At 38.6% G+C, this 12156-nt stretch overlaps 1 protein-coding gene across 5 annotated transcripts in view; it reads left to right on the top strand.

The window, feature by feature from the left end:
• Positions 1 to 12156, top strand: part of LOC129744085 (protein bark beetle-like) — an 86568-nt gene that overhangs the window by 60826 nt on the left and 13586 nt on the right. For all 5 annotated transcript variants that reach the window (XM_055736441.1, XM_055736438.1, XM_055736439.1 and 2 more), the window contains exons 3-4: positions 5669 to 5844; positions 5905 to 12134. In XM_055736441.1, coding sequence (XP_055592416.1) covers positions 5669 to 5844; positions 5905 to 12134 — 6406 coding nt within the window. The remainder of the gene's footprint in view (positions 1 to 5668; positions 5845 to 5904; positions 12135 to 12156) is intronic.

The following is a 12156-nucleotide window of genomic DNA, read 5'->3' as shown; positions in this document are numbered from 1 at the left end:
TATCCTCGATAGATGTATGCTTAGGTCGAGTAAATAATTAGAAGATATCTTCAAAGAAACATAAAGTTTTACTGAGAACCTATATGTGTGTGTTCGTTGAAAAAAAATAAATTTAGATATCTGTCGAAAACTAATCCTTTCAGTGTCGAAAATTGAAACTTATTGTCGGAAACTAGATCTTTGAAAACGGTTCTTGAAAAGGTTATAATACCGAAATTTAAACACCTACAATCCACGAAAAGAGTTAAAATTAAGAAAAATGTTCGTTCAATATTATTAATATGATTATTAATTATTAAATCAGAACATAAAATTTTAAAATAAATTACTGAAAGCTGATGCATCGGTTACGATGTCGTGACAACCCAGAAAAAAATGTCAAAAGCTAAGTATTTTACCCTACCATCATTTCGTGACAAATATTCTTCCTTTTATTAAAATAATACACAAATTTTTTAGTCTGCATATTTATATATTTTTTAAAATGACTTTCACACTCTTCCATTCAAAACTTGCACATAGATGTACCGCAACTAAGGCCAGGATCTCTACCACAGCCACAGCTTCTCGAAGACTTCCCGAAACCAATGGTATCAATTGATTCATAAGTTGTGCGTGTAATAAATTGAATTCAAATTCAATGTTCTTATAGCATTCCATTTGAGGTAATTTTAAGAAATTTCTAATTCAGTGCTGATATGGATTTCGTATGACCAAAGATACCTGAAAAATTAGATCACATATGATGCAAACCAATCGAAGCATATGACGGAATTTTACATCATATATAACCCAAGCAACACCGATCGTTTTGTAAAATTTTTTTAAGCTATGATACCTAAACTTGGTCTAGAAGCATGCTGTATTCAATTTGAGTGTAAATAATGGCTGAATTATTTTTGATTGTGTAAATTTACATTACGAAATCGCGTTCTATATGTAATATCAAGGGCTTTTTTTTTTGCTTTCAAGGTCCTTCCTTGTTCCTTCCTTCATTCGAAGTGTGTAGAGCTTCGACAGTCACAAAACGGAGAAACGTGACTAAAGTCGTGCTTTTTCCGTCATTCGAATAGTGTATTTCAGTGATTTTAAGGATTCAGACATTTTTGCTATGTAAATAATTCTTTAAATTCATTTTTGATCCAGAAATTTTGCACTAGATAACTATCTTAATATCACATCCCGAGTAATATTCGGACATTACTCCACAAAAACCGTGAATTTGGGGTCGAACATGTCTCGAATTATACCCACATGCCAAAACATTTTGCATTTTTTTCTAAAATCGAAAAGGTTTTTTTTTTTTATTTTGAAGATTGTACCCAATTTGATAGAGCTAGTCATTTAGTCTGTTGAAATCTTTAAACTAGCTTAAAAAATTTGTATTTTAAGGTCCGCTCATTTTAGAATTTTTTTTCTTGTTTCGGTTATAGTCGTTTTGACTACTTCATGTCATTCGCGACTCACATATGTATAACAACGATGCAGATGGCGCACAGTCATTGAAACAAATATACGCTACAACTGTGATTGATGTTTACTCTTGGAAACAAACTCACGAATATCAGCTCAGAAGGCAACTAACTTGCCTACTTAGCTACATTACAAGCTTAAACATGTCATTATTTTTTATTCAATTTTTTTCTTAAAACATTTCAAACAGTAGAAAATGATGTGTAGGTCTCCAAGAAAATTAGAAAAATACGATTTTTTCTTTTTTCATACAATAGCTGTTGCCCATTTATTGCTACATGGGGCTTGTGATATAGCTCAGTTGGCAAGTCTGTTGTCTCCTGAGCCGATGTCCGCGAGTTCGAGCCCAAGAGTAAACATCGAACACAGTTGTACCGGATAAGTTTTTCAATAGCGATCCGCCAACTGCAACGTTGATAAAGTCGCGAATGCCATAAAGATGGTAAAACGACTATAATCGAAACAAAAAAAAAATTTATTGCTACATGAACTCAAGGGTTGTCATAAAGTTTTTAAAAATTTCGATCAAAACAAGACTACAATCCTTTTAGGGATACTTCAAAGAGTGTCCATTTCTTGGTTATTTTAGCTTTTTCGGGAATCGAGGAATTTGACTGCCCTTTTGCTTGGAATTCCTAGGATCCCGGGAAAGATTTAACTAAAGGATTTTTACACTCTACTGCATACGAAACATTATCTATATGGTATTTTCAATTTTTTAGTAGCAGTATTAAACCCGAAAAAATTAAAACAGATGTTACAATTTTTTACATTAAAATGACAGTTAAAAATACATAAAAATCGTTTTTTGAATAAATTTCTTAGGAAGAAAAGCTATTTCCTCCGTCATTTTTCCAACTTCTTTAATTCATGTAGTACACAATAATGGTTCAATATTATGCTCATCATTCGAAAAATATACTAAACTCATCAGTGTAGGTACTTATAAAGTAGAATAAAATATGAAATAGAAACCAGATGTCTTAGTACGATGAAATCGACTTGCCGGCAAAAATTTAAATTATTAAGAAAAATTTTACACTATCCAAAGAAGTTTGTTTGAGAGACTTTAAACTCGTAATTTTTTAAATAAGTACCGAAAACTGGGGGAACTTTGATCACTTTTTTTTAATTATTTTTGAATATTTTGGAAGGAGTTGCTTTTTCGTAATACTTAAATGTTTTAAAACACTTACTCTGGGGAGGAGTATAAAACATAATCATTGATTGCAGTCAATTCAAACAACATTGGTGATGATAATTAAATGTTCGTTACAAAACCAGATTTTGATTTTCAGGGTAACTTTGATCACTATGGTTTTTATGTACATCTTCAAAATTATTGTTATGGTGCCATTAAACACAGAAGGCACAAACATCAATAAAAGTAATTTTTGTGGGAACTTAAATAATTTTTTCAACGTTTTTTTTTATTCAAAAACATTTTTAATCAAAAGATGGCCGATGTTGCTGCATACATCTAAGGGTAAAAATTATAAAGATTTCTCAAAAAATTTTGGCCACGAAAACAAATGAAATTTTGCTTTCATGTAATTCCCGTGGTCCTCGCACTGTTACCATGTTTTTTTTTTCTTCAAACTTAACTGATAGGGCTTAAGCAATTTTTTCTATACGGGCTTCCTCATGATAAATCACCGTTTTTTTCAATATCCAAAAATTAAATAAAAAATATCACTTAAACTAAACTTAAACGAAGAAAAACATATAACAACCCATTTGCTCCTTTAAGCTAAAATTTGATCAGGAGAAATGTTTATTGTGACCCTTCAAAAAATCAGATATTTTAAGATTTTAAAATTGCATTTGAAGTAATATCAAAAATCTCATTATAAAAACCAAATTTAGCTTATTTGTAACTCAATTTACAGACTTTCAAACGTAGTAAAAAGTTTATAGATATTTTAACTTTTTACTTAGTAAATGATGATTATCTGCAAAAATTTCATGTTGATCAAAGTTACCCCGTTGATCAAAGTTCCCCCAGTTTACGGTATCCATTTGTTTCTAATAGTGTCATTTCTTTGCCGATGATTTTGCTACTGTCAACAGTTTGTGAAACGGAAGTTTTAAATGACGAGTGTTGTGAAATAGAACATTCAAATTCTTCTCGTTTTACAGATTCGCTGTCGTTTTTCACTTTAAAACAAGTTTAAGAAAAAAACATTTTTTATCAAATTCAATGTATTCAATCAATCTCTTTTCAGTTGCAGATTTTTTGAAGAACATTTAAGTTTACTACATATTTTTCAAAATTTAAAAAGGCACAACTTCTGAAAACTAAGATATTATTTTTTTACTAAACATACTATACTATATAATGCGATGGCAAAATCATGTCGAATTTCTCAAATGAATCATATGAAGCCCTCAGAGCCAAAGAGCCTCTATTTCAGTTATTAAAGGTTGAACACGAAATTATTGCGACACGGTAAATGTCATGCCAATTTTCTTTTAATGTTTAGAATCATACCAAAATTTAAGGATAGTTTTATACATACATTTACTTCTAAAATCAAAAGAAAATTTATTCAATGGAGCCTTGAGTGCAAAATTGAACGCATTTTCGCTCGTTGTCCTCCATCAAAGTCTTTACAGTGTCATCCGGTACCAGTTTTTCAGTTTTTTTTTCTATTTCCTTAACAGTTTCTTTTCGTCTTTGAATGTCTTCTTGGGCACAGCTCCCGACGGGTGTACAGGTTCATGTCCTTTGGAACAAAATGGACAGAATTGGCCCCATAAAGTTTTGTTCTTTAAGGGTGGCGATTTTTCACGAAAAAATCTGCCATTTTTTATCTGTAAAATCTCCCCAAAGTATAAAAAAAAGAAAAACGCTGGGGTCTGGTATTTTATATGTAGAAAATATGTTCCAAATTTGAAAAGAATCGGATAAGTAGTTTTCAAATGACGATGTCCACGGACTTTAAAAATGTGCTTTCGAGAAAAACGCGTTTGAAGTTTCTGCTCTTGCTTTCTTGCAGTATTAGAAAGGAGGAGATAAAGGCCTATAACTTCTACAGTTTTGCTTCAATTGACTTGAAAATTTGATACAACATACTTGATATGTTTTACAATAAGAAAATTAAAAAATAAAAATATCGATTTTTTGAAAGTGTTAGACCCTACCCCCCCCCCCCCACCCCCTTAAGAAATGGGACAGTTATGAATGCGTGTATCTCAAAAACCATTCTGGAACTTTTTGCCCGTTTTCAGATAACTGTGGGTTAAAGTGAAATGTTTCAAAATTGCCTTTCAAAATAAATCACAAATTTCTCCGAACTGTTAACCATTTCAATGTTTAAAGAGCATCTTAAACATAGTTTTTCACTAGGGCTTACCAGTTATTTTGTAGAAGGGAAGTTCTAAAAATTAATTAAAACTCTTTTTTTTGCACCTCTAAATCAACACCGATTGTGCTAAAAAGTATATGTTCTGTTTTCAAAATTCGATTATGGAATTTGTTCGTCTACACAATGACTGAATTGTAACTTGGTTTTATCTGAGTTGCATAATGGGAGATATTGGAAAAACAACTCAAAACCATCGTTTTTGACCCATTGTCGATGGTAACAATTTAAATTTTTTATACTCACTTTTTACTCTAAACCCTTTTAATGTTGTTTGAATAACGGAAGTATCAGTACATCGAAATTCCAATGCCAGCAAACAATGAATATGACATAGTTTAAAACTTTCATCGTTTTTTGTTGTTGAGTAAGTTCAACTCCAAACTTCCAATAGACTGGAAAATCGTACTTTTTGATAAAGAGAATTGATTTTTCTCTTTAAAAGATTGATGTAAAAATTACACATCAATAGAAATAAAAATGCTAGGAAAACGAGAGTAGTGGAAACAGTTTTTATCAGGCTACCGTGAGAGAATTCAGTTTTTTTTGCCTATGATGATGATTCTGTTGGTTGATACCTACATTGCTATTAGACTTGCTCGCTGGTCACGCTGCGATGATTTACGTGTTGTGTTGATGTTCTGTTAATTGGGAGGTGTACTTGCTTGTTCAAATGTAAAGATGTGCCTGGCTAGGGCGGTATTCACTAGACTAAACTTTACAACGTTGTAAATCAGTTTTCAAAACCTATTTTTCGTCCAGCATTTAGAACAAAATTTCTTAATAAAATTCTATAGGTTACTTTAAACTTTGTTTTTCTCTTTTTACAGGGTTCATCAGAGCACAAAATCACCTTTACTTCGCTTCCCAATTCGGGGTATCGAGATGTTGTTGCCGATCCACGGGATGTCGGAGCCAGGTTGGTCGATGGACCTAGCCCGGTGGCCGGTCGGTTGCAGCTACTGAACCAGGGCAAGTGGCGTTCCGTGTGTACCAACTCCAAAAAGTAGGTTTAATAAATCAATTTGATGTTGGGAAATCTAAATAAAAATATTTTTTCTTTTAGTTGGACTATTGCCGATTATGAAACCACCTGTCGACAGATGGGATACAAGGGAGGTCGTTTCTGGAACTGGATGGATAAGATCCAGAACTATGACCCAAGGCTGCTTTTGGAGGATCCTAAGTGCGCAGGGAAGGAAGGTTCACTGTTTGAATGTGACTGGAAATCGAGACAAATCGGATCGGGAGTGTGTGACTACCATAGTGATATCGGGGTTCAGTGTTTGCCGTTGTTTGATCAAGTGACGCCTCACTGGCGGGGAATACGGTTTGAAAATGCCGAAAGCAAGGAAACGTTGGCTCACAATCACATCCTATATGATTTCATTTCGCTTTCGGAGTTGCGTCACGTTGAAATTGTCCGGGCTGGCACCGGAAGAGGCGGCAGTGCTGAGGCAGCCATATCAGTTATAGGAACTCCGCCGATCCTCGATCACGTAACCATAGATCATTCGTCTTACACAGGAATCAACGTTACAAGACACGAAGCAGCGTTTGCCTTCAAGGAAGTGACAGTGAAACGAAGCAGGGGGTTCGGAATATTTGTAAATTCAAGTTACGGATCAACGCTGCTGGATAGCGTTACGGTTAGAGAAAATGGAGCTGATGGAATACGTTATGTTGGCCACGACCTACGAGCGGATGAGAGAATTGATCGAAGCAAAGTATTCGATTTCTGTACTCTCACGACAACTGCTTGGCAGATATTCCCCCTACAACTATCGTTCGAACAGTCACAATTTGCTCTCTCGCCTAAAGAATGCTCACAATTGCTAAACACAGGTCCCGGCTACGTGCTAACGTTCCACTTTGTCTTTTTCGAAATGACTCGTAATGAAACTGCAACCATACAAATCTACGATGGAATGTCTGAGAATGATCGTTTGCTAGCGTCCTGGAACATTCGCAATTCTACGAGACCTCAAAGTGTAACCAGCACTAGGGAAAAAATGTTCATTAGATTACGAGCCGAGTCAAGAAGTCGAGTGCTAGCACACTTTCGTGTAACGGCAGGTGCAACGAAAGCTTATGATCTGAACGTGACTCAGACCACGGTTGCCGACAATGGTGGTCGCGGTATTGCCATCGACAATCTGCGGTCGCAGGTTCACGTACACGCTTCAACGATTACAAACAATAATCATGCGGCAGGTTTGCACGTCACTAGTGGAGCTGGCGACGTCAATGTAACGGACTCAAAAATCAGTTTCAACTCCGGAGATGGTATCAACATCACTTACTACGGAGGAAATAGAAACATATCTCGCAGTTCTTTGAGCTCAAACCGTGGTTATGGATTTTCGGTATGGTTAAACCAAACGACGAAAGATCGCCAAGAGTTTTTGGAATTCAATCAAACCACAACCATTGAGTACTCAAACATCGTCAAAAATTTGGAGATTGGTGTTTTACACGGAAACTACTGCGGAGATTCGTGGGTCAACATAACAGGGAACTGGTTCAATGACAGCACTAGCAACGCGATCGATATTCAATCCTGCTGGTTCGAAACAATAGAAAACAGAAGACTGAGACTACAAATAGGTCACAACAACTTCGAGCACTCGAATAAAATTTCAATCGTTATAAGTCCTATACTCAATTTAGAAGGAAAAATCGAGTACAACCAATTCCTGAGGGGAAAATACGGAGCAATATTGACACGCAACAAACCTTGGGAAGAATTCCGTGCTCTTCCTGTTAGATTGATAATCCAGCATAATTACTTCATGTACAACAGGGGTATCTACGTGGTGTCCCTTGGTTTATCGACTAACACGGACAGCAAAACACAATATTTGCTGTTTACAAGAAATTTCGTGAAAAATAACATAATCAAGGAAGCTTTTGGGCCCCTTGAGGATGAAGGGGAGAGGCTCGGAGGTGAAGGTCGATTGAATCCGCGATCCAGAGTAGCTGCACCGATTGTGATTGGTTCAAACGACGTAGAAGTTTTCCGAAATATCATTTCGAATCCACAGTCCAGATACGAGGTCGGCTCGCAACTCTCCGACCAAAGCAAAGCCTTAAACGTCACCTACAACTGGCTTGGATACCAGGATGAGGAAAAAGTCTACGAGCGATTGTTCCACCGGAAAGATCGATACGATCTGGCGAAAATAGAATACTTCCCTTATTTGCTGCATCATTCGAATCCAGGTACACAAACCATTGCTCAGTACGCTAAGTTTGTGCCGTTCTTCTTCAAGGAAGGTAGTGATCGAATCGGGGGAGAAGTTGATGGTCAAGAGATATTACCCTCGGGAAGTTACACCGTAGAGCGAGATATCAATGTGAGACCAGGCGGGAAATTGATATTAAACTCGGGAGTGATATTGAATTTTGCGCCAAGCGTCGGTATGATGGTTACTGGAAAATTGGAAGCTCGGGGTCGAAAACCGGATGATATTATGTTCACTTTGAAACGGGAGGCAGTTATGATGGATAACGACACGACCGAAGCTATCATGATGGACCCAGATATGGCGGTCGATATCGATACGGAGTCAGTTCCGGATCTTGGACCGGCAGAACCTCAAACACCGAAAGTCCCGGTAAGGTTAGTCGGTGGTCAGTCAGACCATGAAGGTCGATTGCAGGTGTACATCGATGGTCGATGGGGAACGGTTTGTGATTACGGTTGGACGATGATCAATGCAGCGCTGGTTTGTCACCAATTGGGTTTGGCTTTGAATCCAAGAGATTGGAGGCTGCAGCGATCTGAGGTTCCTGGAGCTGGAACTTCCGAGGATGTACTACTATCAAACGTACGCTGTTTAGAACATGATATCGATATAACACAGTGCCGTTCAGAACGAGCATCTCACGGAGAATTTGAGAACTCTTGTTCACACGAAAATGACGTTGGAGTTCGATGTTATGAAGGAGCATGGGCCGGTTTACGATTCGGAGTTCTAGCAGAACGGGCTGATCTTCAATACGTTACCATCGAAAAAGCTGGGCTGTTTGATTACATGACGAATACTTTCAAACCAGCTCTTCAGATGGACTTTGCCAGGCATAATCTAGATAGTATCCGAGTGGTTGAGAACCTTCAAGATGGTCTGGGAATTATTTATTCGGACATCTACGCTGGAACTTCAGTCAATAATATAAAGAATTCTGAGTTTTTAAGTAATCGCGGAAACGGTATTAGTATAAGTCAACTAGGAATGAAAATCCATGGTAGTATCATAAAAGATAATCGAGCTTCCGGAATCAACCATGACTCAGTGATCTCAGCTCTAGACCAAAGAGAAATTACCAGTTGGTTCAACATGGTTCCGGACTTCAACGTAGATGATTCCGACTACAGACCTATAATGTTACCTCGAGATTCACACAATATCGACATCGATCAATGGCAAATCAAACATATAATCACACTTCCTGTTCGAGATGCACCCGTTGAAAAAACCATCACTGTTCGTTGTCAACCAGGTTACGTTATCGGTGTTCAGCTGCTCAACCCGATTGAAAACAGGTCAACGGAAAACATCTGGATCTACGATTCGCTAGCCGGGAACACAAACTCCGACGTGTGGCAAGTGAAACGAGATGTTTCGGTATTTCCACTAACAACGAGCAGCTATGGAGCAATTCTCCAATACAAAAGTGGTCACAACGCTCTTGGAGGTGCCGTAATCGTACTACGCTCGATTCAAGCACCCATCCAAAACATTTATAACAGAATCGTTCGAGGTCCGGTGCCAACGCTACAGATAACTTCAACCAAAATCCAACGTAACTTCCGAGGTATCACCGGTACATATTATAATCGGTATCTAGGAGAGCAGAGCGAAATTTACCTTCGCAAAGCTAACGAATCCATAAAATTGATAAACTGCGAGATCAGTCACAATCGGGAGGAAGCCGTTTTCATTCATTCACCCTTTTGGGATGTACACGAGAGCAATATCTCGGAGATAACCATTCACATCAACAACAGTATGATCAGAGATAACGGGCGAGGAATTCGACAGTTCTCCAAAGATCTTCGCTCCTCGAACAACTTGTTCCACTACGTTTTGCAGGACACAACGGTTGAAAGTAACTCGTTCGGTGGATTGGAGTTGAGTTTGCCATATGTTTGGCAGTACAACGAGAATTTCACGCATTCCGTGTTCCTGGGTAACGATACTTGGGCCAGAAATAGGAAGTTCGGTATAATTATCGACGGCCACTACGCTGCGGTAAACATATCGTCGAACATTTTTTCGGAAAACGTTTGTGCCCATGGACTGATCGGGTTCAAGGGAATGGAGAAGAAGTTGCGAATCGACAACAATAAGATTGTGCGGAATTCTGGCAAGTATTTGGTCGAGTTCCGATCGGACAGTCAGAGCGAAATTCTTGGCGAAATACCAGCCATGTTTGCTTTCAATCACATCGAGAGCAACGAGAAGGTGGCTTCAACACGATCAGAAATGAGAAACTTCATCCGAGGTGATCGGGGTAATGCTAAGGATCCGACCTGTGTTATCGGCTTTGGAGGCGTTCAAAAGATAAGGATCTATCGGAACGTGATTTCGAATAATGAACAGGATTACGATTTGATTGCGGGAATTAAATCAGCTAGGTTGAACAACTTCTTGGACGTTAAAGAGAATTGGTGGGGTTCGCAGGATGAGGAGCACATCAAAACGAGAATTTTTGATTTCGATGACTGGAATAATCATGCAGAGGCCCAGTATAGACCTTACTTGGTGGAAGATGCAATCGATGGAAGTGTTTCCGTTTCATTATCTAGAAATCGATCCGTTGATTTGGACAATCTAGGAGGACGCATAACAGAAGATTTATCGATTTTCAGACGGGAGCAGCCGTATGTTATCAAGGCAGACATCACAGTGATGCCAGGAGTAACGATGAATATATTTCCGGGTGTTGTAATGGAATTTGCTCCCAATGTTGGCATTCTAGTGTTAGGCACTTTAATAGCTAGGGGAACTCGTGATGCTGAGATTGTGATGCGACCTTTCCAAAGTGCTTCTGAGCAGATGAATCGTGTGGAGCGGTCTTTGGAAAATATGATCAACTACGACTCGATTCGGCTGTGCGCTAATCGGAACTGTTCGGGAAGCGATCGGGAAAATGATAAAATAAGAGAGGGTTTTTTGGAGTATTACAACCACACAACTCTTCAATGGATTCCGATTTGTGATCGTAGGTTTACGGAGCGAAATGCACAAGTTGTTTGCCGAGAGCTGGGATATGATCCATTGGACGTGTTCTTCGGACATGATCGTCGCATAGAGTTCCATACGAACTCTTTAACCCGAATTTGGACGTGGGTCGAACCGATGGAGTGCCATGGAGACGAACTTCGATTGGAAGAATGTCCGGAACGTTTGAACGGTCAGTTGTACGGGAGACGTCACGAGTGTCAGTGGGATTCCGAGTTTGTGTTCATAAGTTGTAATGGAGAACCTGAGCAAAGGAATTATTGGGGAGGAGTTCGTTTCGCTAATCAAGATTTTGAGGCAAGTTTGTACGAGCATAGGATTCACGATGCTGTCACTCACGGAACAGCAAGACCAGTAGAAAGTGTTATGGAGTTCGTTCGTATCGAACGAGCAGGAATGCTTCACGGTGAAAAGTCTCCGGCAGTTCAAACGATATCGAAGAACCCGAGTATAAGCTTCGTTAACATTCGAAACAGTGCTCATCATGCCGTCAATTTGGTGTCTCCGAGCGATGCTATTCACTTGAACTTCTTGAACATCTTCGAGGCTTTGGGACATGGAATCAATGCCATCTCGCTGACTGGTGAAGGTCGTGAGAGCGATGAGTCCAGCTACAGCCCGATGAAAGACCTGGATCTACCGTACAATTTGTTCTCAATGATCGACATCTGCGACACCAACAAAGAAATAACGCTGGAAGAACGAGTACTGGTCTATTACAAGTACGATAATAATCCTGTGAACTGCGTTAAGATTTTCAAAAGCGCATACCGAGTGAAGCCTTTGGGCTTCAGGTTGCTGCAATCGAATTTGTTCAACCACTCCAAGGAATACGGACGGCGAGATATGATCCAACTGCTCGATGGAGACATCTACAACGTTAGTGCGAAAGTCATCGGAATCGTAGATGCTGACAGCGATAATCAGAAGAAACTTTTCAAGACGGAAGAACCGGCTTTGAGTGTGCGACTGATTGCTAGTGGTGCACCGGCAAGACACGGGTTCATTGCTGAAATAGTTACGCTTCCTATTTCTGCCATTGGATTCAGTGAGTTCATTCAATATCTTCT

Source organism: Uranotaenia lowii, chromosome 2 (genome assembly GCF_029784155.1).
Source record: "Uranotaenia lowii strain MFRU-FL chromosome 2, ASM2978415v1, whole genome shotgun sequence".
Classification (NCBI taxonomy): Eukaryota; Metazoa; Arthropoda; class Insecta; order Diptera; family Culicidae; genus Uranotaenia; species Uranotaenia lowii.
Note: the sequence above shows the minus strand (reverse complement) of the source record. Positions and strands in the feature narration are given on the sequence as shown.